Source organism: Gobius niger, assembly GCF_951799975.1.
Source record: "Gobius niger genome assembly, chromosome: 2".
Lineage (NCBI taxonomy): Eukaryota > Metazoa > Chordata > Actinopteri > Gobiiformes > Gobiidae > Gobius > Gobius niger.
In genome coordinates, this window is record NC_136853.1 from 30240746 (window position 1) to 30267334 (window position 26589).

General features: G+C 40.0%; 3 protein-coding genes across 7 annotated transcripts in view; all 3 read right to left on the reverse strand.

The window, feature by feature from the left end:
* rassf3 (Ras association domain family member 3) overlaps nucleotides 1–4341 on the reverse strand; it is a gene marked incomplete at its 5' end in the record, with an annotated part of 38592 nt that extends 34251 nt beyond the window's left edge. The window contains one exon of the mRNA XM_079551886.1: nucleotides 3792–4341. Coding sequence (XP_079408012.1) covers nucleotides 3792–4341 — 550 coding nt within the window. The remainder of the gene's footprint in view (nucleotides 1–3791) is intronic.
* A 1596-nt stretch (nucleotides 4342–5937) lies between these two features.
* On the reverse strand, nucleotides 5938–9891 carry LOC306959311 (uncharacterized protein). The gene is made up of 7 exons (XM_079551400.1): nucleotides 9824–9891; nucleotides 7844–8234; nucleotides 7642–7749; nucleotides 6856–6917; nucleotides 6593–6748; nucleotides 6406–6519; nucleotides 5938–6320 (listed from the first exon to the last, which is right to left on the reverse strand). The coding sequence occupies exons 2-7, from the start codon at nucleotides 8223–8225 to the stop codon at nucleotides 6264–6266; spliced, it is 879 nt and encodes a 292-aa protein (XP_079407526.1). The 5' UTR covers nucleotides 8226–8234; nucleotides 9824–9891; the 3' UTR covers nucleotides 5938–6263.
* A 2349-nt stretch (nucleotides 9892–12240) lies between these two features.
* Nucleotides 12241–26589, reverse strand: part of dgki (diacylglycerol kinase, iota) — a 53480-nt gene continuing 39131 nt past the window's right edge. For 4 of the 5 annotated variants that reach the window (XM_079582918.1, XM_079582917.1, XM_079582916.1 and 1 more), the window contains exons 14-34: nucleotides 22475–22600; nucleotides 22320–22398; nucleotides 22160–22215; nucleotides 20559–20621; nucleotides 20369–20442; nucleotides 20182–20293; nucleotides 19612–19698; nucleotides 19079–19191; nucleotides 18209–18271; nucleotides 17118–17218; nucleotides 16959–17038; nucleotides 16664–16708; nucleotides 16192–16261; nucleotides 16020–16060; nucleotides 15787–15911; nucleotides 15097–15122; nucleotides 14637–14674; nucleotides 14092–14212; nucleotides 13972–14008; nucleotides 13794–13893; nucleotides 12241–12637 (exon numbers count right to left, since the gene is read on the reverse strand). In XM_079582918.1, the coding sequence (XP_079439044.1) occupies nucleotides 12527–12637; nucleotides 13794–13893; nucleotides 13972–14008; nucleotides 14092–14212; nucleotides 14637–14674; nucleotides 15097–15122; nucleotides 15787–15911; nucleotides 16020–16060; nucleotides 16192–16261; nucleotides 16664–16708; nucleotides 16959–17038; nucleotides 17118–17218; nucleotides 18209–18271; nucleotides 19079–19191; nucleotides 19612–19698; nucleotides 20182–20293; nucleotides 20369–20442; nucleotides 20559–20621; nucleotides 22160–22215; nucleotides 22320–22398; nucleotides 22475–22600 (1668 nt within the window). In that variant the 3' untranslated portion in view covers nucleotides 12241–12526. The remainder of the gene's footprint in view (nucleotides 12638–13793; nucleotides 13894–13971; nucleotides 14009–14091; nucleotides 14213–14636; nucleotides 14675–15096; nucleotides 15123–15786; nucleotides 15912–16019; nucleotides 16061–16191; nucleotides 16262–16663; nucleotides 16709–16958; nucleotides 17039–17117; nucleotides 17219–18208; nucleotides 18272–19078; nucleotides 19192–19611; nucleotides 19699–20181; nucleotides 20294–20368; nucleotides 20443–20558; nucleotides 20622–22159; nucleotides 22216–22319; nucleotides 22399–22474; nucleotides 22601–26589) is intronic. The other variant, XM_079582919.1, reaches the window with a different exon arrangement.

The window sequence follows — 26589 nt, forward strand, 5'->3', positions numbered from 1 at the left end:
CACCTCCAATCTCCCAGAGCCGCGAATCAGTTTTGGAAACCGATAAAAAAATCCAGACATCCTTCTCAGAGTCCGTCCAAAACTTTTTGCAAAGCCCATTGTTCTCACACACTTGACATGAATCCACCTCTTAATCAATATTTACACTTGAACCAAAAAATAACTTGGTATAAGTCTGAGATCTGGACAATAGGCTCCTTGGCTGCTGACGTCCATAATGTCCTTCTTCTCAGTTCCAGCTCAGGTCTAAAGTGAGGCTCAAACTCATGAGCTTTGACCCTCATTGTGTGTGTGATGTGCTTGGACACAGAGCTGTATTCTGTGTCTTTTGGAGACAAACTGTCAGAGCCTCTGAACAAACAGTGAGGGCAGCTGACACACACTGCACTCGGGTCAGTATTGAGCACCGCGGCTGTTCTTTGTCAACAGTCTACCATAAAGTCTCATTAGGCCGTGATTTTAGTTAAATATAGGTACTGTGGGTGGAAAAAGTATCCGTACGTGTTTAATTTTGCCACGCTGTGGTTCCACAAACATAAATATATTTAGTTGAAATTTTTACGTAAAAGACACACACTGAGTGACACATAATCGTGAAGTGAAATGAAATTCATAAATGATTTGGAACTTTTGTTGAATAAAATCTGAAAAGTGGGGTTTGCATAAGAATCCATGCCCCTTTTTCCTTTTAGTGCAACCAGTTACCTTCAGAAGTTGATGATGATTTCTGAATGATCACATGTTGACCTGAAGTAGAGTCTACCTGTGTGTGTAATCTAATGTCACTTCAAATACCGCTGCTCTGTGATGGTCTCAGAGGTCTGTGAAGAGACTATTGTGGAGCAGAAGCATCATGAAGTCCAAGAACACACCAGACAAGTCCGGGATAAAGTTATTAAGAAGTATAAAGCTGGATTAGGTTATAAAAAGATTTCCAAAGCTTTGAACGTCTCTCAAAGTACAGTTCACTACATCATTAAGGAATGGAAAGTGTAAGGCATCACTGCAAACCTACCAAGACCCGGCCGCCCTCCCCAACTTACTGACCGAACAAGGACAGTACTGATCAGAGCTGTTACCAAGAAGCCTATGATGACCCTGGATGAACTGCAGAGAGCTACAGCTCAGGTTGGGGAACCTGTACACAGAATAAGTATTAGTCGTACACTGCACAAATCTGGCCTTTATGGAGGAGTGTATAGTAGCCATTTTTAAAAGAAAAATTGCCGTTTGCCAGAACCCAGGAGCCACATGGGGGATAAAGCATGTGGAAGATGAGATGAAAATGGAACCTTTTGGCCTAAATGCAAAATGCTATGTTTGGTGTAAAAGTGACACAGCACATCACCTTGAAAACACCATCCCCACTGTCAAACATGGTGGAGCATCATGCTCTGGGGTGCTTTTCTTCAGCAGGGACAGGGAAGATGGTTCAAGTTGATGGGAAGATGGATGGGGCCAAATACGGGGCAGTCTTGGAAGAAAACATGTTGGAGTCGGCAAAAGACTTGAAATTGGGGCAAGACAGCAAGACAACGATCCTAAACATAAAGCCAGGGCAACAATGGAATGGTTGGAAACAAAAATATCCATGTGTTAGAAAGGCCAAGTCAAAGTCCAGACCTAAACCAATCGAGAATCTGTGGAAAGATCTGAAAACTGCGTCATAAGCGGTCTCCTTCTAACTGAGCTTGAGCTGTTTTGCAAAGAAGAATGGGTAAAAAAAAATCCAGTCTCAACAAGATGTGCAGGACTGGTAGAGACATACCACAAAAGATAATGCAGCTGCAACTGAGGCAAAAGGAAGTTCACAAAGTATTAACTCAGATACTGTTTGTCTGTCACATAAAATTTAAATTCTATATGACGTGCGTGACAAAATGTTGAAAAGTTAAAGCGGTATCGATACTTTTTCAACTCACTGTAGGTAAGTGTCCTTTTAATTGACAACAGACAGATTACTAAGAAACTGTCCTGTAAACAGAATAAAATACAAAATAATGTAAAACTGTATGAAATCAAACATATAATTTCTCAATAATATTGGTAATTTACTTACATTCAAGATGTGTTGTTTTGTTTTTTGAATGACATCGTAATAGATATCTTTATATTTCTGCAACAGGCTACATTCTTGAAGTAAGTCTGTCAAGCACTACCCAGAGCTAATTACATCTGTTTCCTTTATTGATTATTTAATCTGCATTATTGCCTATTGATCATTTATTCTGCATGACTTCCCTCAGCATTAGTCTAAGCTTCTAGCACCACTTCAAAGTTCACTTTAAGTGTGAACTCTATTGAAAACTCATGGTGCCCAATAGGTTGCTCGTGACATCACAACATTGCAAACAGCAAATTGAGTTGGTGCAGCTTCGAATTATATTGCGGTAACTATGGTCATCGTCAAAATGCTGAATTTTCTTGGTAAATGGTTAATATCTGTGTAATGGCTGGACCCAACGACATGAAACAAAAAACTATCACAAGGTTCACTGTCTTCTCTCGCAGCACATATGAGCGAAGATGAATGTCTCATAAAGATGTCCAAAAGTGACAATATTCAAAATGATGTGCTTGATGTTGGTCACATGAAAGAACAGTCAGCCACGGGATGAATGTGGAAGGTTTGTTAATTCAGTCACTTCCAAACAAATGATGAGGAACAATTTGGAGATTTTCAGTTTAGAGAACACTCTCCCACTGAGCTGTCTCGGCCCCTGCTCCAACTGAAACTACGTTATATGACATTATAGAATGCTGTGAACTATAATTGCCTGGTTTGCTTTATTCCCTCAGGACTTACAGTTGGATATAAGATGTATGACCTGCCTTGTAGTCTTCATATGTGTTATAGTTCCCGATGTAATTGGTTATTTACAACAAGGCAACACCTTCATGTTCAGTCCAAACAGGTCTCAGTGGCTGAAGCTCAAATATTGGACGTAGATCCACAGAAATGCCCTTAAGAACCAGAATATTCTTTGCTGTTGTTGGCCCATTTATAAGTGACTGTTTGTGGCGCTTAATAAGTGAACCAGTAGAAAGGACGTGCCTCAAGGATGAAAGCAAAGTCAAATCAGAGAGTTTGTTTTGCACATCCTTCAGAGGAGTGCGGGCACTCACTTTTGACATCAACAGGAGCGGCTTCCTGAGTAGCTATAAACCACTGAAACTGCTTTTAGATAAGATGAATTAAGCCTAAAGGGCATCAGCCCGAATAGTAATGGGTGGTGGAGTCAGAGCTCAGTTTAGGTCTATACTTGACAAAGATATTTTTAAAAGATCTGAAATAATTGTAGTAGGCATAGCTGCACAACAATCATACCAAGCTCCGTGACGTCTGTATGAATGTTGCTTGCATTGTTGCTCACTCAGGTGTGAACAGGAGGCCAGGCAGACTCACTCTGAAACAATGGTGCTGGTTTCCATGTGAACTCCTGCAGACTTGGACCTGCTTGTCAACATACCAACAGCATTCCTTCAGCCATCAGAGCCATGCCTTTTAAAACCATCACCTCTTTACTATACAGACTTACAGTAGCCTACGGTTTGTCCACAGGAAGCTGTTCATGCAAATGGTTAATGGTCTGTTACCACATTATAGAGCCATTACTATTAGGCTTAGTTTATTTTTGACACAAGGCTCAATTTCAGATCACTGAACCCCCATCTTTACATGAAAAGTTCTACTATAGGCTAATACTGATGACTGTAGCCTAATATACAAGACATGGCCTACTGGCTATTTGAGAAGACCCCTCTTCTCTGACTGTCATGGTTCCACTCACCTGCGCAGGTGAGTCCATGTTGGAAGATGTACAGGCAGCACACATCACACCAGGCGCCCTCCTCACTGGGCCCAAACACGTGCCCTTCTCCGGACTCCTCTTTGACACGGGGGTCTCTCTCTTCGGTGAAGATGGTCCTCACATCTGGGGCTCGGAAACCTTTCTTTCGGTTTCTTGGTGGACCTCCCGCTGGACCTCCACCCTGACCCTCCGGGACTTCTCTGTGTGCCGCTGCCCTGCATTGTTTATGCTCCGTGGGAGAAAGTAAACCATCTCGAGCGGTCCCCTCTGAGTGCCCTCTCTGATGCCACTCTGCCTCCAGGCTCTCAAGGGTTTTGGGTTGAGGAGAAAGGTGTCTCCGCACGACCCTCGCGATCCCCGCTTTACCGTCCTTGGACAGGCGCATTCTGGTGTCCGGCCACGTTCCCTCTGGTGCCTCCTTGACGGTCGCCCGGCTGGTTATGTTGAGCGCTTGTACACCTAACCGGGCGTCAACGGACAGCGCAGCGCGGGGCACGCATTTCCGACCTTGGTGCACAACGTTAAACATTACGCACGCTCCGTTACGTCAGCTGAGAGTCGGTAAAGCTGTGAACTCATGGAGACAGCGATGCATCATTGTCAGCCAAGTGTTGCTGTTATGGAGCGAGTCTTCAACAGCTGAAGTTTAAGAAGCCGCAGAAAACGGGTTCGGTCTCATTTTATCACAGTCACCTGCCGCACAGGCGCTGGAATGTGGCGATTATAGGACTTCAGATAATGCCACTGTGGGAACTATTCTACACAGTGAACACGGCAGTGAATGGCACAATAGGACTATGTCTGTGATAGCTGTGTTGGAGAGAATACTTTGAAATTATATTTAGTAACAGAATACAAAACTCTGCATAAAATATAGGCTATTTTGTACTTGTCCTTAATACTTACAATAGCTTTTACAATGATTGGCTTTATATTTATGTCAAAGTGACTTATCTTGTGTGTGTTTTGAAGACAGATCATTGATTATTAAAAGTGAGGCATTACAAAGAAAATCCCTGCGCGTTTTTATCTTTTCTTTATTATTAATGTGGAATATAAAGCTGAAATGTAATGATTGAGTACCAGTGCAATAGAGCCTATCCCTAAACTATTCCAAATACCCTCAAAGGAAAGAGTGACTGTACCGGAACACAGTTACTCAGAATGAGTATTCTACATACAAGTAGGCCTATTCAGTTAGCCTACTACCCACTGGTGATAGTGTCTGATCATTGCTGGCTATTGAATATTTATTGGAAAGGTCGAGATCAAGGTCAAATTTATTCATAAAGCACATTTACAAACAGCAGGCGATGCCCCAAAGTTCTGTACAGGTTCATAAAATAAAACATTTAGTACAAATAGAAAAATAACATCAACACGAGAAAATGTTCAGCTCAGCTGCTGAAGGCCAGTGCAAAAAAACCGAGTCTTCAGCAAACATTTGAAACTCTACATAGATGTGGCAGTTCTATATTATCCAAGGGGAGAGAATTCCACAACTTAGGGCCCAGCGACAGTGAAGGCTCTGGTCTTCCGTTCAGACCTAGGATCGTCTAGAAGACATTGTTCAGCGGACCTCAGAGCTCTCACAGGACCTAAAAGCTCCTCAAAGCTCTGACAGGACTGTGCAAAGATGTCAACCCTGATAAATAAGGTGGGCCAATCCATTTAGACATTTAAACAGAACAAGAGGATTTAAAAATGCATTCTAAAAACAACAGGTAGCCAATGAAGAGATGCAAGCACAGAAGTGATGTGGTCATGTTGTGATGTTCCTGAGAGCAGTCGTGCAGCTGCATTTTGTACCGTCTGGAGGCGCTGAATCCAGGATTGGCTCAAACTAAAATAAAGTGAATTACAGTAGTCCAAGCGACTGGTTACACGGGCAAGGACTAGCTACTGTTTCGAAATGGTTAGAGGGCAAGTAGCGATTCACCTTCCCAAGAAGCCTTAAAAAGCCAGTTCTAACCACTGCACTTAGCTGCTTTTCCAGCTTAAAAGAGCTATCAATAAAACACCAAGAGTTTGCCACAGACTGACGTGGCCAAAAACAACAATCTCTGCTTCAAGCTGCCATGGGCTGCCACTTGAAGCTAGTGTTTAATTTTTTTTAATTGACAAAGTAATCAAACACTGCTTAATTTAAATATTGCATCACAAAAAGTCCAGTCTCATTACTAAAAGTGCAAATGCTTAATTGTAGATTTTGAAAGACCCTGAGAAGGTGTTTCTTTTGCATACATTCAGTTCCAGGCATTACTCATACAAATTTGGCTCCAGAAAATGTTGTAGGATTTGGCAAAATACACAAAAAGTAATAAATTGCAAAGTTACTACAATGGCTGCTCAGCGAGGTGAAAGTTCACACTGCAAGTTCCTCATGGTACAGAAATCACTGATGGTCCCTGAGTTTATTAAAGGCAGGTTTAACTGTGGACATGAGATTGTTCAGTGGACTTCCTCCTCCTCCTCCTCCTCCTCTTCTTCACTTTCAAAAGCATTCTCCTAAAAACAAGAAATGTATTATGTATTTTAGTATGAATCATTGGTATTGAGTCTGAATATTTAACCAAAGAAAGCCTTTACGTACATATCCACCCTGTTCTTCGGCCCAGGACGAAAAGTGCATTTTCAAGAACCTGGCTCCATGGCCCAGGAGTCGGTTCATTGGCAGTGTGTCCAAAACAGACAAACGACTGGTAGCCTGGCATGAAAAAGGACTTGTGTAAAATATGACAAAATGCACATTATTTACAGTGTGTTTGGTATTTCCCTACCTCACAGGTGACAGCAATTTGAGTCTTGATCGAAACTTTCGGACCTAGAGTTTCCGTGCTAGAACTGAGGCCCATCCTATTGAGAAGGGCTAATAATACACTTTCAAAAAAGCTGTAGTGTCCCAGAAGATCAGTGAAATTTGTGCCTTTGAGTTCCTGAAAAATAAAAACAGATACATATATAAACATATAAAACAATGTAGTATGTGCATATACACAGATTATATTTATATTGTTTATAGGGGCCATTATGCGTTTCTTACCCTCTCATTCAATTTGTCCCCAGCATCCCGCAGCAGCAATCCAATAACTTTCTCCACGTCATCTAGTGAACATATTTAAGTGACAAAACCTCATTGAATGCAAGAAACAATTTTACACGTTTATTGCTTTTCGTTTGGAAATACTTTCGTAACCAATTGACTTTGTGCATAACATCAAATCATAACAACCCCGCCCAAGAAGTGACTTCCTGTTTCGATCCACCAAAATAAAAGCACCATCTTATTCATTAGTTCAGCAGTTAATTAGTTCAACTTTCTTTCTGCCTTACTATTACAGACAAAACACTAAAAATGTGTGTATTTAATTATATTCTTGTAATGTTGCAAGTACCTACAGAACTAATCAATGAGAGGAGCTGTGTGCTTTCATTTTGGCGTGCTGGATCGAAACAGGAAGTTACTTCTTTGGCAGGGTTGTTATGATTTTAAGTTATGCACAGGGTCAATTGTTGACTGACTACATGACTATCTCTTCTTGGACTCCTAGCAATTTAAAATTAAGGTTAGACACAAGTTCCCTGACCCATATGTAATGATTGTAGCTAAGAAAGGTATTGTCTCTGAGAGAACCGTGTTGTATCCATTTTTAAATACCCAACACAAACCCATCTCCAGATTTTGAGTCAGGAGCTTAAATGCCCAGGGGAAAACCCACCCAGACACGGGGAAAACATGTGAACTCCAAACAGAAATGGCCCGTATAGTACAAGCATTATGTATAAAACCAGGGCCTTAGTCATGTACAATGAGAGAGCGCAAACTCACCGTCTGGAGCATCAGTTTCTATTTCTGGAGGAACAAAAGGGATGTCATCAGAGATTTCTGCCAGTCGAGCTGCAACTTCTTCCAACTTATCTTCAATTTTTACTCCACCTGGTAAATAAAGATAAGTGAGTTTGTGCATAATTTTGTTAGTGTATGTATTTTGCAAATGCCGTTACAATACTTGTCTCAAAGAAGTACTCACCACATCTAAATGTAGCTGGCGCGCCTGGATCCTCCCGACCATCACAATCTCCTGGATCTCCTGGATCCTCCTCTTTGGTCTGTGGTTTTAAACAACTTAAACGTTTGAGCAGTTTCCCAATCTTGTTTTTCTTCTTTTCCTTTTTCTCTGTCTGAATTGAAGAAGTTCCATTGACATGACCATTAGTTGTACTAGGATTGTCCTGTCCAGACTCGGCTGCCTCCTTCGGCCTTCGCCTCGTCACATAGGCCATAAGGATCCGAAATTCAACGTCGTCGTCGTTCTCGGAGTTGGAGACAGACTTCTTGGTAGAATCAGTGCTGCTTGGGTATCCATTATGGCCACTGAAGGGATCATGAATTTCTATTTGTTCATTAGACATCTTGGCTTACTGTTGGCAAAACAGAATGGGCAAAAGGAGTAAGAACAGCCAGCAATTCAATTAAGTTAAGTTAAGTTAAGTTAAGTTAAGTTAAGTTAAGTTAAGTTAAGTTAAGTTAAGTTAAGTTAAGTTAAGTTAAGTTAAGTTAAGTTAAGATAAGTTAAGATAAGATAAGATAAGATAAGATAAGATAAGATAAGATAAGATAATCCTTTATTGATCTCACAATGGAGAAATTCACTTGTTCCAGTCGGCGTTCAAGAAGATCACTCAGAGTGTGCAAAAACAGACAGGAAAATGTGCAACCAGTTAAATAGTAGAAAACGAGGTATCTTATGTACAATAGGTAAGCAAAAATCTTAGGGGGCAGAGTTATAACAATAGGGGAATAATAATAAATTCATATAGGATAAAAAGATGGAAAGGGTATTTATCTTATGGTGCCAGTCAATTAACGTAGTCATATAGACAAGGTGAGTAAAGTGTTAAATTGACCCACAAACCTTCTAGCAGTAGTACCACCTCATTCTGAACCCGATTATTGTGAGAAGACATATGGTCTAAATTTTGTTAGTGGGCAAGGAAATCCATCCATCCATCCATCCATCCATCCATCCATTTTCTTCCGCTTTATCCGGGGCCGGGTCGCGGGGGCAGCAGTCTCAACAGAGATGCCCAAACTTCCCGATCCACACACACTTCCTCCAGCTGTTCTGGGGGGACCCCGAGGCGACACCAGGCCAGCTCGGAGACATAGTCCCACCACCGTGTCCTGGGCCTTCCACGAGGCCTTGTCCCACTAGGACATGCCTGGAACACCTCCCGCGGGAGGCGACCAGGAGGCATCCGGAACAGATGCCCGAGCCACCTCAGCTGGCTCCTTTCGACGTGAAGGAGCAGCGACTCTACTCCGAGCTCCTCCCGGGTAACTGAGCTCCTCACCCGATCTCGGAGGGTGCGCCCAGCCACCCTGCGAAGGAAACTCATTTCGGCCGCTTGTATTCGCGATCTTGTCCTTTCGGTCATGACCCAAACCTCATGACCATAGGTGAGGGTGGGAACGTAGATCGATCGGTAAATCGAGAGCTTTGCCCCCCGACTTAGCTCCCTCTTCACCACGACAGACCGATACCGGAGGGTGTCCGGGCAAGGAAATGTAAATTGTATATATACATATAATGTAAATTTGAAACATTTCTCAATCTTGGACTTATATTTTTGGACAATTTTGGACTTCAACTACATAAACGTAAAAAGATACAGAGGCTTCAACTTTGTACGTTGAGCGGCATACGAGCACTACGTCACCTGGTGGACAACTATATATATTCAAATCTTTATCTTTACAAGTTGAGACATGCCCGCTCCCACTTTTGTCAGTTGAACTAGCTTCACTTTTCTGTCAGTCCTTTCTTACCAGCAGAGAAGCGTCAGAAACCAAAAAGTGAGTGACTTATAATTCAACGAAACTCAAACAAGCGGAGTCGTGATATTAAAGTTTTGGGAGACAGTAACACCGCTAAACTTACAAAGACACATGTGATCTGGCTATGTCAACGAAAAGATCAACAAACTAAAACAAAATGTAGGCTACTTACGGTCACAATAATCGATAGAAGACCTTTAGTTGAGTTTCCTTTTCTTGTTTCACGGGCGGAGTGAAGTTGCGATCAGATGTGCGTGCGCCCTTTACGCCAGTGAGTCACGTCCGTCACGTCACGTCTACAACCGGGAATAGGCAGGACGTAACAGCGACGTAACTGAACGTAATTCACATTTCCGCATACATTTTGCCCAAAAGTGAAAGCCAGCTGTTTATGGGAGAAGCAAAACAATTGAACAACTGGGGATGTAATGCAAATAATAATATAAAAAAAAAAAAAGCTACATTTTTAGAGATACAGAATCAATAAAAACCTGGATTCTGTTTTAAGTGCGCTACATTAACTTGTCTGGAAATCCCCATGTCTCCTGGGGACAGTTGTAAAAATCAACTGTTTGTCACTTGTTTAATAATTTCTTTGTTATTTTGACGTCTCTTTTCTTTCTAGTTTAACTGAATGGTTAGTCGTTAATAGTTTCAGTTTAAGTTGAATAACAGAAATGAATTAACTTTTGAACAATATTCTAATTTTCCGAGTTTCACATAATAATAGATAATCCCAGTTTACAGTGTTGATCATTCACAAGTTTTTCAGGCCTCTTACTCCAAATGTGTCCAATTTACAACTGAATTCATAACATAAACCATCAAAATGTGCATTATATGTTGTCAGTAAGGTATTCTGCTTCAAAGGGATGTATTTTCTAGCCTGTATTTCCTACATCCATAAAATCACAAGCAATGCGAAAAATGAAACAAGAGTCGTATCTACAGCATCACATGTTCTTTTACAAGTTAAGAAAATATAACAACATATTTCAAGTATTTTTATCATCTTTAACAGAAAAAAATAAGACAAAAATAAAACACTTTTCAAACCTAAGACAAATATCAATATAAACCACTGAAATTTGTAATTAAATTGTTAAAACATTAATGCCATACTTCAGAGGCACCTCTGAAGAAGGTAATAAAATGTCATGCATAACCAACTCTATTGACAGACACAAATCAATACAATAAGTTTGATAGAAAGAGTAATGAGCATATTGTCCACAAAGGGCCAAACTTACAGATGTTTTTCTTATCATTTGGTGCATTTCAGACACAAAGGAAGTACTGGTAGAAATAAAACAAAAAAGCTATATAATAAAAAGGCTTATAGTTTTTAGTCGGGAAATCCCATGTAAAACTCCATTTTGTGTTTTCTACAGACTTGAATATTGGCAACATCTGTCTGTGAAAATCTCTCAGTGCAGACAGCTACTCCTTGTGTTGTATAACAATGTTGTAAATAACATTACAGTATACCAAAATAAACATAATGTTAAGATTCAATATAACATGCACAAAAAATATCAAACCAACCAGTGTCTAAGTAAAATTGCACATTCATTACATATTGGTGCTAAATGGTCAACATTTAACATAAGTAAAACATTAATGTAATGTAAACAAAGAAAAAAGACCTTGTCCATTCATATTGCATTGATTATGGCTCAGATTCTTTTCTCACCTTGAAATGAATGTTTCCAACCAACACTCAAGTAACAAAACCATTCTTAAATATTTTGATTAGATTTGTAGCACTAAGGACAAAGTGAAGGAGACTATTCCTTCTTACAGATATGAATGGACATTAACAAAAAAACAAAACAAAAAAAAATCACTAAGCCAATTGTGAAATAATGGCTCCTTGCAACACTATTTTTCACTTTGATGTGCTAAAATCAAATGCACACAGAATGACTATTAAGTGTAAATTGTTTTAACTGGTGATATGTCCCTGCCCTGTAATTAGTGCATTTTATTATAAACTTAATCGATCTTTATTGAGTGTGAAAGTGAAGCTACGTGCTATGTAATGTTCGCATTACAGTTGAATGCACTAATGCTACTTCTACTCATTCATCCTGCATAATTTTATATTGTTTAATAATGCTAACATTATGAGCATGGATTATAGAGTATCTGCATGTGGGCAAATGTGAACTGTTGGGTTGTATTTGGAAAGTAGAAACAAAAATATTGTGTCTCTCTATACCGCATTGAACATTATATACTAGAGAGTGAATACCTCAATATAAGAGAGAAATGGGGGATTGCACAGATTAGATCTTGGTGGATTGTTTCCTGTTCTATACATGGAAATCGTGAAGTAAAGCAACACTTAAGTCAATTTAAATGCTAGAATGCTCTCGGCGAAGTGAAAAAGACAGTGATATGATACGACACTACACTACTGCAATGTCTTTGGCACTTTTATGGGGTGGGAAATATAATATAAAATTTTCAACACAACGGGCCATCATCACCCTGTCAAAAACATCTTTTTTCTGAATCCAATCCATTTAGATTACGGTATATGGTCTCATCCTTTCAGAAATTAGAATATGCAATAATTTAAATTCACTTCCGACATACTAAATGAACTTCTGGACAACAGGGTCAAAGTGCACTTGCATTCTGAACTGTGAACAGTCCAACAATCAACCACTCAATATATCAATAAATAAACATGAATAAATATAAATAAATAGTGGACCAAAAAACCCCTTTGCAGTGCTGCCAAGGCAACCACTGCAGTGCTGCCACAGCGCTCTGGCCCTTAGCTTTGCCAGTGAAGACAGTGTTTGCTCGTAGCTTTGACACAGTGGAACGTGTCCAGAGTCCAAAGACACAAATAAAGAGCTCTCTGTCAGACAGCTGTCTCCAGGTCTTCGTTGGGAGTTGGTGAGGAGTGCTGCGAGCTGCTCAGGTAGGTGGCCAGCTCCGAGTCCCCTTCTGCTTGATCCGCTGGTGTTTTCCCCTGTGGCACAAATGTCAGTACTCATCATTCACTTGCAAACCACAAAAACACCACGCCTTCAGTGGTCCATATTCAGGGATACACAGATCTGACTGATATAAGGCTCTGGTGGCTGATCTAGAGAGACTCACTGGACTGACTATTGGATAAGAGGTAGCGTTCACGATTTAGAATGTGATGATGTCATAATGTCAGACGGAGGGCAGGGCCAATACAACTCTATGGGAGAAATGCAGTTTTTGTCAGAAATCTCCAAAACAATAATTGACAAATGTTTTTCCTCATCAGTATTTGATCGTGATTGCATTCACAAACCTGTGATATTATTTTTATGTCTGAAAGTCCTTTCTGTTGGACAACATCATGGTCATGTTTTCGCATATTGTCACCACTTTTTGACATTTTTCGGAGAAAATAATTGGTTCATATGTGCTGACAGAGGAGACAATGAACTTTGGGACAGTTTTTGTTTCATGTGGATTCCTCCAGTAATGACTGAGATATGAGCCAAAAAACAAAGACAACAAAATATGCATTTTGTCAGTTACCACAGTTACCATAGTTACCGTCAGTTGCCCTCCTCCTCTTTAAACTACAAACGGCATCTCGTCCAGGGGGGAAATAGAATCTTTAGAGAAATACAATTTTCCACTGTTTTTTGCCATTTTCTGGTGGAATATGAACCTATTTATCACATAAATAAAGTCAAGTGTCAATCGGGCCCACATGGATATTTTCTCACAGCAGATTGTTCAGTAGAAGTGAAAAAACGGCAGTCGTAGCTAGCACTAGCTAACCATTAGCACTAGCCCGATGCTAACATGTAGCATCAAGTTAGCATTCTGCGTTATTTATGTATTTATGGGCTGTTGAACCACTTTGCTCCTCTCCATGTCTTTGTATCTTTATTTAGTAGAAAACTATATTCATATTTGAGCATTTGGTAAAGTAATTTTTGAATAATAAGAGAAAGTTTAGATTTTTCTCCAAAGTTTTCCCCCACTTAACCGTTTTCAAACATGACCATATATGGGCAATTCTAGAGATGCCGTCTGTATCTATGGGCTCTTTACAATGTTGTGATGTCACGTGAATGCAACCTATTTATCCCAAGATCTCATTCACTGATTATTGTATGTTTGCAAAGGAAGTTTACCTGGAAGTTGGTTTTCTCAATTGAAGCACCGGCCTCTACCAGTAATCGACACACTGCATGCTGCTTTCCCAAGGCTGCTTTGTGCAAGGCAGTGTCACCTCTTTTAAAATAGAAATGACAAAACAAATGACAAACATGCCCTCATTCTGTGATGCAATATATATAGTATAGTTCGTACCTTTCTCTATCTGTTAAATCCAGAAGCACTTTGGAGCCTATACAAAAAAAAAAGGAAATAAATAAGAGTGAATATAACAGATTTTAACTGCTTTTTTTTTTTCTTTTTTTCTCGGCAAACCTTGTTGTAGGATGAAGCTAACGAGCTCTGCATGTCCATTCTGGGCAGCAATGTGCAATGCTGAACAACCCCCCGAGTTTCTGACCAACAAGCTCACACCGCTGCGCATGCTCTCCATCAGCTGAAAACGATCACACACACACAGCACAAAAAACTGCATCAAAACCGAATTTGATTCTTACAGTGATGTGTTAGTGATAGAAAATACTTTTGACAGTGACTGATGTAGAGTAGGGTTGCACAATTAAAGAATAAAACAAAAAAAGCTGATATTTGACCATTTCATGAGAGCGTGTGCCATTACAATTGAGCCAAAAACATAAATGATTCAAAATAGGTCAAAACAAGGCTAAAACTGAACTAAATTGGCAAATCATGACTAAAACAAAACTTTAGCACAAATGAAGATGTCAGTGATTTTACAATGTACGACTTCTTGCGATATTAATTTTTGCATCACCTAGAATTGCGATAATAATGTGGCGATAATAATGTGGCGATATATTGTGCGGTCCAACAAGCATGTGTGTCATAACGATCATTACCATAGAAAGATCCCCAGCACTGGCAGCTGTTAATAAAGCTGAAAATTGAAAAACGGATATGAGTAAATGCAAAACAGCAAAAATATATACATTCTCTGTAACAACAGGGTGTGTCATTATTAACATATATCTGACAATAAGAAAAACACTCTGGCATCACCAACACAGTTAAGTAGATGAGTGTGTGAAACTCAACACGACAGGTTAACTTTATCATGCATGCTGATATATTTGGCATCATTCATGAAAAGCGTTTATTGGAGGTCAAAGTTTAAAGTCAGCTATGAAGTAAATGAAACTAAAAGTATATATTGAAGGCTTGTCAGGACATGTACTGATTGTGTGCACACTGGAGATTCCCGTACATACTGTATATCAGCAGATGAAAGTGAAAATAAATCTTTGTATCTTGTATGACCAGTGAGTGTAATTATTTGTTTGTGTTACGTTTGTGACGTACCTTGTTCCTTCGAGGTCAAATGGGATCTGAAAATATGAGACATAAAAATTATATATTAATATATTATAATATTTATTTAAAAGAAATGTAAAAAGTGCATTTTTATGTGGATTGTATATTGCATTAAAGCAGTACTAAGTAACTCATGCCCCTAGAGGCCATAAGCACCACTGCAGGTGTCGGAGCATGTTGCGTTTTTTTTTACTCCTTAATTGTCCGTGAGAGTAAATACTACACTGACAGAAAAGACAGAGGGAGAGAAGGATATTGTACATCCAATTATACAATGGAGATTTTTTTTCACTCAAACTTGGCTGTAAATACTGTTTAAGTGGCGCTAGCCCGCAGTTAGCTTTGCCCGTTAGCCTGTTAGCTTTTTCTTCGTGATTCGGTTAGTGTATATTGGGGCCTCCGACCCGGTGCAGGAAAGCTGCAAAAGACCCCCCAATCATCCCATCAACACTTGTATTACCCCCAGAGGGACTACGGAAAGGATTTATTAAGGTAAACAAGTTACTTAGTACTGCTTTAATGTTTTTAATGGTGAATCTTTCCAGATATCTCTTCAACTAAAACATACTCAATAGGATAAAACCTCAGGTATGTTCTCCCGCTACAGGCTGCCACCGTGGCATTGAAGGATGGATCAAACATACCAAGAGGGACAATATAGTCTATTATGTGACCTACCCAACCGTGGGCTCCACCACCAGATCAGGCATTCCTGTGGTCGACCCCTGAGTCAACTTGGGCCCCTCATGGTCTAAGATAAACACCTCGTCCTGACAAATTTCTGTAACAAAGTGGAGGTGCTCCTGCCAACCAAAATGGACATAAGAAGCACATATTATATACCAGAAGTCAGTTGGAGAGGAAGATTTGTGACATCGTGATAATATTTGTCTATAATCAGAGTGCATTACCTGAGCTTTATCAATGCGGTAGAAGCGATCTGCTGATGTAGCTGTGGATAGTGGAAGTAAACAGTAAATCAGATTATAGCTTTGTTCTGGTGGTCGAATGTGATAGATAGTGAGTAAAAGCCTTTCTCTATTTATTCATGAGAAGCTTCTATAATGCAAGTGTTTCACTCACAATCCAAAAAGCTCCAGTTTGGAGACAGTCTACTGGTTGAACTGGTTCTGGGGACTCCTCTGCTCTCATCCTGCAGACCACATAGAGGGAAAATGAAAATGAAAACTATTATGCAGGAAATAGATAAAACATTGAGAATTGAGAATCAAAAGAGGAAGTAAAAAAACTGAGGCAAAGGAAGGAACAAAGAATATTTTTAGACTTTTGACCGCGAGTAGTAAAATGAATAAGGCATGACCCGAAATGGTACTGTAGGTACGTGCATACCTTTTTTTACCGGCACAGATAAAATGTTAATGTATATCAAGGTGATATTTACAATGAAATCCCAAAGTTTCAATTACAAGAAAATGTATATGTGCTTCAATATACTTTCAAGTAAATCCTCCTCAGATAAAGGTTAAACCTTGGCTCCATAAGGGTTTACAAATAATACAATGCTACTAAAGAATCTAATAGCTACATTTGATACCTGATAGTGCACTCTGTTGCCAGTAGGTGGCGCCTGATGCAAGTCCTAAAGCACAGCAAACAGGTTTCAAGGTTAAAAGGCAGAAGGAGGCAGCATTTAGATCACAAACTTGCACAGATGTTAATCTGGTTAGCAGACACATCCCAAATGAGACACATGGCTATAAAAAGCTCTGTAGTGGTGCTCTGCATAATCCACTCATGAGCAGCCAAGAATTAGATAAAAGGGCCTCGGCCTCAAAATGAAACAGAAAAGTGTGGAGAAAGAGGAAGTTGACGTGAAGTGACAGACTTGCCTCTTGCAATCTGTCGATGTAAAGCCGGCATGTTTCCAGGTCACAGTCGCCCCTCACCACCACGATGCCAACTGGGATAGCTGAAGGAGATTGCACACATTAACCATTCAGTGGACAAATACAAGAGCGCGTATGTCCTTGGTAAAAAGCCAGCCTTACAGATGTCCCGTAGTCGCTCTTTGTCATATTGAAGTCTGTCGTACTCCTGCAGGCTTATACGATTCACTCGCAGACGCAGGCGATCGGGGACTGCGTGCTGACTACAGGCGCGTACATAGATGTGAGCAAACACACAATTAGGCTCAGTACAGATGAATCCGAAGCCATATTGTCAACATGCACACAGACACATACAAGTCACAGGTAAAAATGTAGTCTCAGTGGGATAGACAGATCTAAAACCTTAGTTTGACCAGAGAGTTAGGCCTCTCTGTAAAATATCTAATATTGAAAAAAGAGGGTTGCAAAGTGATGGGCTAAAATGACTGGTGGCACACAGAGCAACACAACACTTGCATTTTGTGAGATGCATATTACAGCACAATGTTTTAATGCATATTGTATTGTACTGTGAGGTTTCCTTTAAAGGAACAGGCCACCGTTTTTCCATACTGAGATATGTTCTTGCCTGAGCTTAGACAAGTTGATGCGTAACGGTCTGGTCTTTGCGTGTGTGCTCAGTCACACAAAAAGACCAAAGACCAATTTAGCCTCTCCTCCTCTCCTCTATGGGGCCAAACGGTGGTGAAGATAGAAGCCAGTATAGTTACATAAAAATAAACATGTCGATTTTTCTAAGCGCATTTCTCTCCTGTTTGGCCCCATAGAGGAGGAGAGGAGAATGCTAACAACTCCTTTGGTCTTTTTGCGTGACTGAGGGCACACGTAAAGACCAGACAGATACTCATCAACTCCTTGAAGCTCAGGTAAGAACATATCTCAGTATGGAAAATGGTGGCCTAGTCATTTAATATAGAAACTGCAGTTACGCTTAAGACCTGAGGTGGCAGTAGCGAGTCTACAAATGACGACTTGCATCTAGTCCCTTTAAATTAGTGATTTTTTGGGGGATTTTTTTTTAATATAATACAAAATTAAACATGTCCAAATGATGGACCATTCCAATGTATGCACGCCAACTTAGCCCAAAAGCTTAGAAAATGCTTGTCCTGATGAAGATGAAAATGAGCACTGCCCTACACATCAAACACAGACAGATCCACAGACAAACAGAGGGCAGAGGTACTTACACAGAGAAGGAGTCGGGGGGAGCAGAGAGGCGGCGCAAATCAGCTGCACACACCTTCTGAATACTATAGCCACACATTTACACACACGAGAAAGAGAGAGTACCAGGTACGGCAGGAACAGAAGAGAAGTGACGTAAAGAATAAGGAAATTTAAGAAATAAACCAATTAAAACAAATAAAACGTGTGGACAACAGATAACAGGGAAAAGAAATAAAAAAGCAAAGGTATCAGGATAATGAATTAAAAAAAATGAATAATCAAAAGGGAGTGTGAGGAAAAGGGAACAGAAGAAGGGCCAGAAGGAGAAAAGCCCAGAGGTAAGTTGACACACACACTGATAGAGAGCACAGTAGCATAGCATAGCTGTACAAACAAAGCCACTCGCTACTGAAGCTACAGCAAGTATTAATCCTCTCCTTAAGAGTTTCTCACATGCAGACAGAGATTTTGTGGCTGTTGGACAAAACAATAGACCCACACAGGAATACACAAAGATATACGCAGAGTGAGTAAGTGCTACAGCACAGATAAGGGGGGCAGATGACTGTTACGAGCCACGCAATATGAGAAAGGAGTCTAGAGCTACACTGATCTACTTAAGCCTTCTCACTTAAACAAGCCACTTCAGACCACAAACCTCAAGATATTACATTTCATTTTGTAACGAAAGATACTCTGTTGTTGTCATTTATTGCAAAGATCACATCCTGGTATCGATTGAGGTTAGAAGACAGATGTATGATATTGAGAGGATGTCATCTTGCACTAAACACATTGTATGAATCATGAATGTGGCCTGGGCTTCACCAGCACTCCTGGTCATCTAATCTCTCGGCCCCTGTAAGTGCATGTAATCGAGGGTGACTCACTCGTTCAGCAGCGGCACAGAGGTGCGCCTCTTGCTCTTCTGGACCATGTTGGCCTGATTTCGAAGCGAGATCCGCAAAGTTGAGGGTGCCAGTCGGCATGGTTCACCATCCACCTAGATGGACAGAAAAATTCACATCAAAGTAATTAATCCTATCTAAAAAAATATATATACACTACCGGTTTGGGGTCACTTAAAATGTCCTAATTTTTGAAAGAAAAGTACTGCTTTTCAATGAGGACAACATTGAATTAATCAGAAATACGGTCTAGACATTGTTATTGTTGTGAATGCCTGTTCTAGCTGGAAACGGGTGCATTTCTAGCAACCATCGCTCCAGTGTTCTAATGGTACATTGTGTTAGCTAATCGTGTTAGAGGGTAATGGATGATTAGAAAACCCTCGTGCAAGTATGCTAGCACTGCTGTTGTGCTGATAAGAGAAGCTATAGAACTGGCCTGGGTGACCCCAAACTTTGTAACGGTAGTGTATATATGCAATTAATTCATCGCACTGGAATACAACACAACAAACCTGAACGGGAACAGTTTTGTAGGTCGTTAAGACAACTTCTCTGCACTGATGGAGCCTCTCTCCATGTCCACCAACCTGTAGCGCAGCCTGGACAAACAAGACACGCTTTTATTTCCTCTTCATGTAGGGCAATTAACTGATTAGATTGTTAAAACTATGGAAGGCGCGGTACGATCTGAGAACTGACAGAACTGAGAGCAAATGGAAAAATGAGGTGAAGGTTTTCCTATAAACGTATTGTCTAAGTTTTGGCCTTATTTGGAAACTTCACTTTTTTGATGATGATAGTTGATAATTATTTTTGTGGGGAAAAACGGCTTGTTCATATAAGATAAGATAAGATAAGATAAACCTTTATTGATCTCAAAAGGAGAAATTCACTTGTTACAGTGGGCGTTACTTCACAGTCTTATTGTACAGTCTGACAGCAGTGGGGATGAATATAGAACGTAATTAAGCTGGTGGTTAACAGTTATAAAGCTTTATATAGATCATTTAATTAATCAAGCATCCCTGCCTCCATGTCATTGGTAAATCAATCACTACAGCCATATTCTGATTTGTTTTTACCAGGGAGGCCATGGTGAAACCGATGACTTCAATACAGCCATCATCATGTCGTTGAGGCTCAAAGTCCCGATGGTCCCCTGTGTTTCCCCAGGGCATAGTCCCAGCACAGTACCTAACATCAGGCACACAAGGTAATCATTAGGATACAAACAATATTTCTATAATTAACATGTTTCTAAACAGTGACCTTGGAATGTTTAGAAACACAATGCACTGGAATTTCAGCTCTTGAATCTTTGGAGTCAAATCTGTGCCATCACACTAAAAAAGAACAACGAATACAATTTAAAACGTTAGAAGTTTTGTCTATGGAGAGTTAACAATTTACAAGTTTATTGAAGGAAGCTAGTGTCTCCACCAAGCGTGTTAACACTCACCACCACTCTGACGTGCTTGGACAAATCCCTGGAGCTTCTCTGGAGGAAGTCAGTAAAAGCAGCCTTCATAACGGACATAAAACAAAAATGCGCATAAATACACAATGAAAGCCACCCAAATCAAACTAAATCTGCTAAAAATCACGCTTTGAATCCAATACAGTATGCCCCCTCTCGCTGCCAATGTCACTATGAACTTTGTCAAGTCACTATGAACTTTTGGTGTGTGTGACTGTGAAGCATACCAAAACCTTATACGTATGTGCGTGTCTTCAGCACGTTTACGTTACTGCTTTCAATAGGTGGCGTTCACGATTTAGAATGTGCTGATGTCATAATGTCAGATGGAGGGCAGAGCCAATAGATACAGACGGCATCTCTGGAATCACCCATATTTGGTCATGTTTGAAAATAGTTAAGGGGGAAAACAATTTGGAGAAAAATCTAAACTTTCTCTAATTATTCAAAAAATACTTTAACAAATGCTGAATTATGAAGATAGTTTCTACTAAATAAAGATATAAAGGCATGGAGAGGAGCAAAATGGTTCCACAGCCCATAAATACATAAATAGCATAAATAACGGAGAATGGTAACATGATGCTACATCCTAGCATCAGGCTAATGCTAACGTTAGCTAGCGCTAACTACGACTGCCGTTTTTATCACTGAACAATCTGCTGTGAGAAAATATCCCTTGGTGTATGTGCTGACAGAGGAGATAATGAACTTTGTGACAGTTTTTGTTTCATGTGGATTCCTCCAGTAATGACTGAGATATGAGCCAAAAAACAAAGACATAAAAATATGTATTTTGTCAGTTACCACAGTTACCATAGTTACCGTCAGTTGCTCCACCTCAATTTTAAACTAAAGGCTCTTTAGAATGTTGCTATGTCACGTGAACGCTACCTATTCTCTCACACGTGCTTATTTTTCTGATACTGGTATTGGATATCGGAGCCAATACTGGAAAAAATATGATATTGGGTATCGGCTACAAATATCCGATACTGAACCGATACTAGTTTTGGCTCCCACTATTTAAAAAACACAAGAACTGGAGAATTCAATCGCTGAGTTAGTTTTAACCTCCGCAAACCGCTAGCATCAGTATGCTAAAGCTAGCAGGAGCATGCTAATAATAACGGCAACTAATCAAGCCTGGGTCAGAAACTGTGATAGAAATACCTAAAGTGGCCTAATATAATAAGAAAAAAAAACTGCTGAAGCCAAGCGTTTGTATTTTAGTTTAAGAAATAACTGATCTCACATATTTGTAATGATCAGATCACTTCATGTGAGTTGTTTAATGTAACGTAAAGTCTGTCATACACCCAAGGATATTTAGTGAAGAAAAGTCCAATGATCCTTGTTAAATGTTTCTCCAAGAGTTTATCAATAGATATAATTGATAATTAACATGTAACATCATGACAGTAAAATATTTTTTCCCTCAAAGAAAGACACTTTTAAGAAAGTCTTGGTATCAGTAAATATCGGACATTGGCAGATACTCAAACCCCAGTATTGGTAGCAAAGAAGCTTTATCGGTGCATGTCTAGTCTGCACGAATAAAAACTTAAACACGTTACACTTACCCCTGCATAGAACATCTTGTTGCGGAAGCGACTGTTAAATTTTTCTGGATTGGCTTCTGAAATAAGACCAAGCAAGAATATTAAATTAAACGCGTCAACTTTTATTGTTTTTCACATTTGATGTTAGTATGAAGTTCAATAAAAGACTTTTAAACTTTACCTCTGGATTCATGAAACTCAAGCGTGACATGGGCATCAAACCCCAAACTGAAGTAATTGTTAAAGACATTGAGAGGCAGCTGTCCAAAAGAAGAATTTTAAATTTTTATGCCATAAAACAACTCAACAAGTATAATCTTATTGATAGAAACAAACCTTCTGAGTTCCCTCTTCTGGCTGTATAGAGCTTTTCTCCACAAGAAGGTTCCATCTGTCCAGCTGCACCACTGACCCATCCTCAACGTGACACAGGACTTTGGACACAGGCTCATCTGTGTACCCCTGCACAGGTAAACAGAATAATAAACGCGTGGCTGCCTCCTGTTTAATGCAAATAGCTCCAGGGTAGGGCAGCGCAACTAAGACTTTTTTTGCAGAACAGAATAAAACAAAAATGCGTGATAACATAAAGATGAGCAAAAGGTCAAGTAATTATCTTCCTAATTCATTGCCATTTCAGCCTTGAATTCAAGTTTTCTTTTGAAATAATGTGAAAAAACAACCGACTGCTGAATTAATGGAGCATAATGTGCAGAAAGAGTTTAGTAAAATATAGTCTCTCAATAATAATATGATATTTTTGATGGATTCTGACATCAAAGAGATGTATTGCACTGAGAAGCAGTAAATTAAACTCTGGCATTTAAATTCCCATTGTGCATCATTTTTAGCACCAACATCCTCAGTCATTGTGTGCTTTTTCTCTCCCTCTTCTACTGCACAGGGTCAGGAAATCAAGGCACTGAAGTTTACACGGCGAGGCTGACAACAATCTGATGATAGTAGCACTCATCAGCAGGGCCTCTTCTGAGACTCACAGAGACATTCACACTCACACAAACGCTCACAGCCTGGGAGGCGGGGGAGATGCGGCGCGAAAGAAACTCAGTGTTCGGGAAATGAGACACAAGACAAGAGACAAATTGCAACTGTAAAGCTCAGGACAAAGAGGAGGACAAATGATTGCATTGATTATGAGTGCAGCTGACAGTGAAATATGATTACTTTGTCTCAATCATACCCAAGGCTATCTATGCAATATGTACAACAGGGGCTCTCCACCTGCAGACCTTGGACAGCTCCAAAGCAGTGCAGCTATAATAATATGATGAGCCTGAAAAAAGCAAACTCAACAACACTGACTGAGCTCATTTATTCTTATTCACAAATATGAACCAAATTGTCAGGATTGAGCTGTTTAACCAGCTGAGAGTGAGAATTTAGAAAGAGGAAAACTGCTCCGTATAAAGAGAACAGAAACAAATAAATGATAATTAATGAGAAGTATCAGTGATACAACCTTCTAAAAATGAAGTCACTGACCAGGATTTAATAAAGGATAGTGCCTGTGACAATAATATGACACCAGAAGTATTTCTGCTTTTGTGTACCAGGGGATGTCAAGTCAAAAGACTAAACCACCATAGACCATCATCTGATTCGAACTCTGGGCAACATATTAGGCAATCAGTCTGTGTTTGCGTTGCACTTCAATATGGACGTGAAAGAGATGGCTCTTGTGCTTTACACGCTATCTATTGATTATTGTTGTTATCAGGGCAGAATTGCCTCGTGCCCAAAGATTTGGGAAGCCCAGGCCGGGCGCTCGAGCCCAGGCGCACCCGTGGGATCGGCGTGTGGTACAAAAATCCCAAAAGACAACATGAGCCAGGCGATGCTCTCGTTCAACTGGCGCGCCTGCTGCTCGATGCGTACGACACTACATGATACAAAATGACACAGTGACTGTGTCGGTCACGTGACTTTTCTGAAAGTGATATGCTCGGTGATATGCTCGGTGATACGCTCGGCTGAGGCATTGCTTTCAGCGCATGATACGTGTATCGGTGCCTCTGCTCTTTTAGCCCATCACTACTACACAGTCGTCATTACCTATTCATTCACTCCTTACTCAAATAAGCCACTACCGCCCCAGCTGCACAGGGTGAGGCTGACAGAAGCGAGGCTGCCAAACTGCGAGAACAGCCCCTTCCAACCACACATTCACAAGGGAAAAGTGGATTTGAGTATCTTGCCCAAGGGCACAACCACAATCTGCGCCAAGCCGTGTGGGAGCCGTGATGCTCTACCATTTGAGCCACTGTCGCTTCTGTTCCTTTGTGGGGCAGCTGGCCACGAGTGGTCGAAATGGGCAGGCAGACCCAACAAAAAGAAAACCCGATTTATTGTTACAAAAAAAAAAAACTCCTTAAAGTGCATATGGCTTTAATGCTTTTGAAAATATGACTTATTTAGAAGGATAACATCAGTTGCAAGTTAATCAGTTACATAATTATCATTTTATTTCAGTGAAGCAGCAATTTTAATTAAGAAATGTTAGGTGTCAAAGTAATTTTTATTTGAATTTTTAAGCTGCTGACAGGAAGTGACATAGATAAAGGTAACAAAGCAGTTTGACTAATGGTGTATTCGAGGCAACTATCTTTCCCACTTGAAAATTACGACTTACGACCTCAGAGCATTCCAGGTGAACAAAGTCGCATGCAACAAAACGGCTAATGCTACAACAGTTAGCTCATACGATGCCAAACCAGATATAGGCCTAATTAAAAACATGTGACACAACGTTATGTTGAAAGCTGTGACCAAAAGTAACGTTCACGTCAGTGGTTTTGTTAGTTTTAAAATTAACTGCTCCTCCACTGGGGGAAAAATCTAAACTTTCTCTAGCTAATTATTCAAAAACTACTTAAACAAGTGCAGAATTATGAATATAGTTTTCTACGAAATAAAGATACAAAGACATGGAGAGGAGCAAAGTGGGTCTACAGTCCATAAATACATAAATAACAGAGAATGCTAACTTGATGCTACATGTTAGAATCGTAGCTAGTGCTTGCTATTGTTTTTTTCTTTTCGCTTCTACAGAAAAATCTGCTGTGAGAAAATATCCATATGGACCCAATTTACATTTGACTTTATATGTATGTGATAAATACGTTCATATTTCACCAGAAAATGGCAAAAAGGATGAAAAATTGTGTTTCTGTATTCTGTGTATCTATACGAACTCGTAGCCGTCTTGAGGTCTCCGGGTTTATAAATTGTAATTACCAGTACGAGCGCTGTTCCAAGGTATTTTTCCAGGTGGGAGGAGGGAAATTTATCAGTTACCTGGAACGCGTCATTTTCCATAGAATTAACATGGTTGGCACGGCAACAGTTTAAAATTGTTTGCCTTCATCTATGTCACTTCCTGTCGGTGTCCAATAAGGAAGTGAAACTATAAACATAACAAAAATGGCCAAACTAAAGAAAGCTGGGTACAATCTTTGGCAAAATCTTAAATATAATCTTGTTAACTATGTGTTGGCCAAAATCGTGTCTAATGTGTCATATGCACTTTAAAAAAAAAAAGCATGATGGCGTCTCTCCTCAATGACTAAAACAGCCAACTTTTATACCTCTCTTAATGGGAAAAAGTACCATTTTCTTTACAGGTAAGTTCAAAATCAGTTAAGCTGGTGAGTTCATATATAGGTGTTTAGTCAGTAAGTTTGCAAGTGTTCAAACCTTATGCAATGAAGACATAATACAAACCAAAATGCATAAATTCAAAGGAAACTCAAAACAATGTGAAAATCAGTTTCCCCTCTGCCACATGATTCAGCCAGAGATTATAAATAGCCGACAAAGACCACGCCTCTTCTTTGTTTGAAGTTTGAACCCATGTGGTGAGGCTAAGTTAGCAGTGAATTCAATAAAACACATGAAAATAAATGTCGAACTGAAATCATGAAACAACCCCGCACAGTCACACCCTTGTTCCCTCTTTTTGTTACTTACAAGCAAATCTGAGTGCTGCTAATGAACTGTAGCCGCCTAATACGTATATGAAGGAATACACAGTATGTTGCTGAACTACATCCATCACCATTTGTTCCTGAAAGTCCCCGTTCCCTGAAAAACAACTCAGATCCTACACGAGGGAGCTACAGAAAACCCTAATGGAAGAATGACGGAGGTGGATGAAAAGACTTTTATTCTGTGGTTACGTAATAAAGCGTGTGTCAATGGAGGCATTTTTGACACACTCGCATTTCATTCTAGTCGCAACGAAGCACTAAAAGCCTGAATCAAAAAAAGGCTAATGCACCTTCTTTTTCAGCGAGGCAAAACCACAAAGTTGCAGAACCACGGTTACTCCTTTCACTCAACCAGTCAACTACAGTCATTTGTATGTTAAATCCACAGTGCCACCAATATATGCTGTAAGTGTTGCAGAGGATGTCTGTGATGACTCCTGTGTG

What these genes read in the sequence shown, in the direction of transcription:
- LOC306959311 (XM_079551400.1), bottom strand. Translation starts at nt 8,225, where the DNA reads ATGTCTAATGAACAAATAGAAATTCATGATCCCTTCAGTGGCCATAAT. An exon ending in GCCAGCTACATTTAGATGTG is followed by an intron (nt 7,750 to 7,843) that starts GTGAGTACTTCT and finishes TTTATTTACCAG; the next exon opens with GTGGAGTAAAAATTGAAGAT. An exon ending in CCGAAGAACAGGGTGGATAT is followed by an intron (nt 6,321 to 6,405) that starts GTACGTAAAGGC and finishes TCTTGTTTTTAG; the next exon opens with GAGAATGCTTTTGAAAGTGA.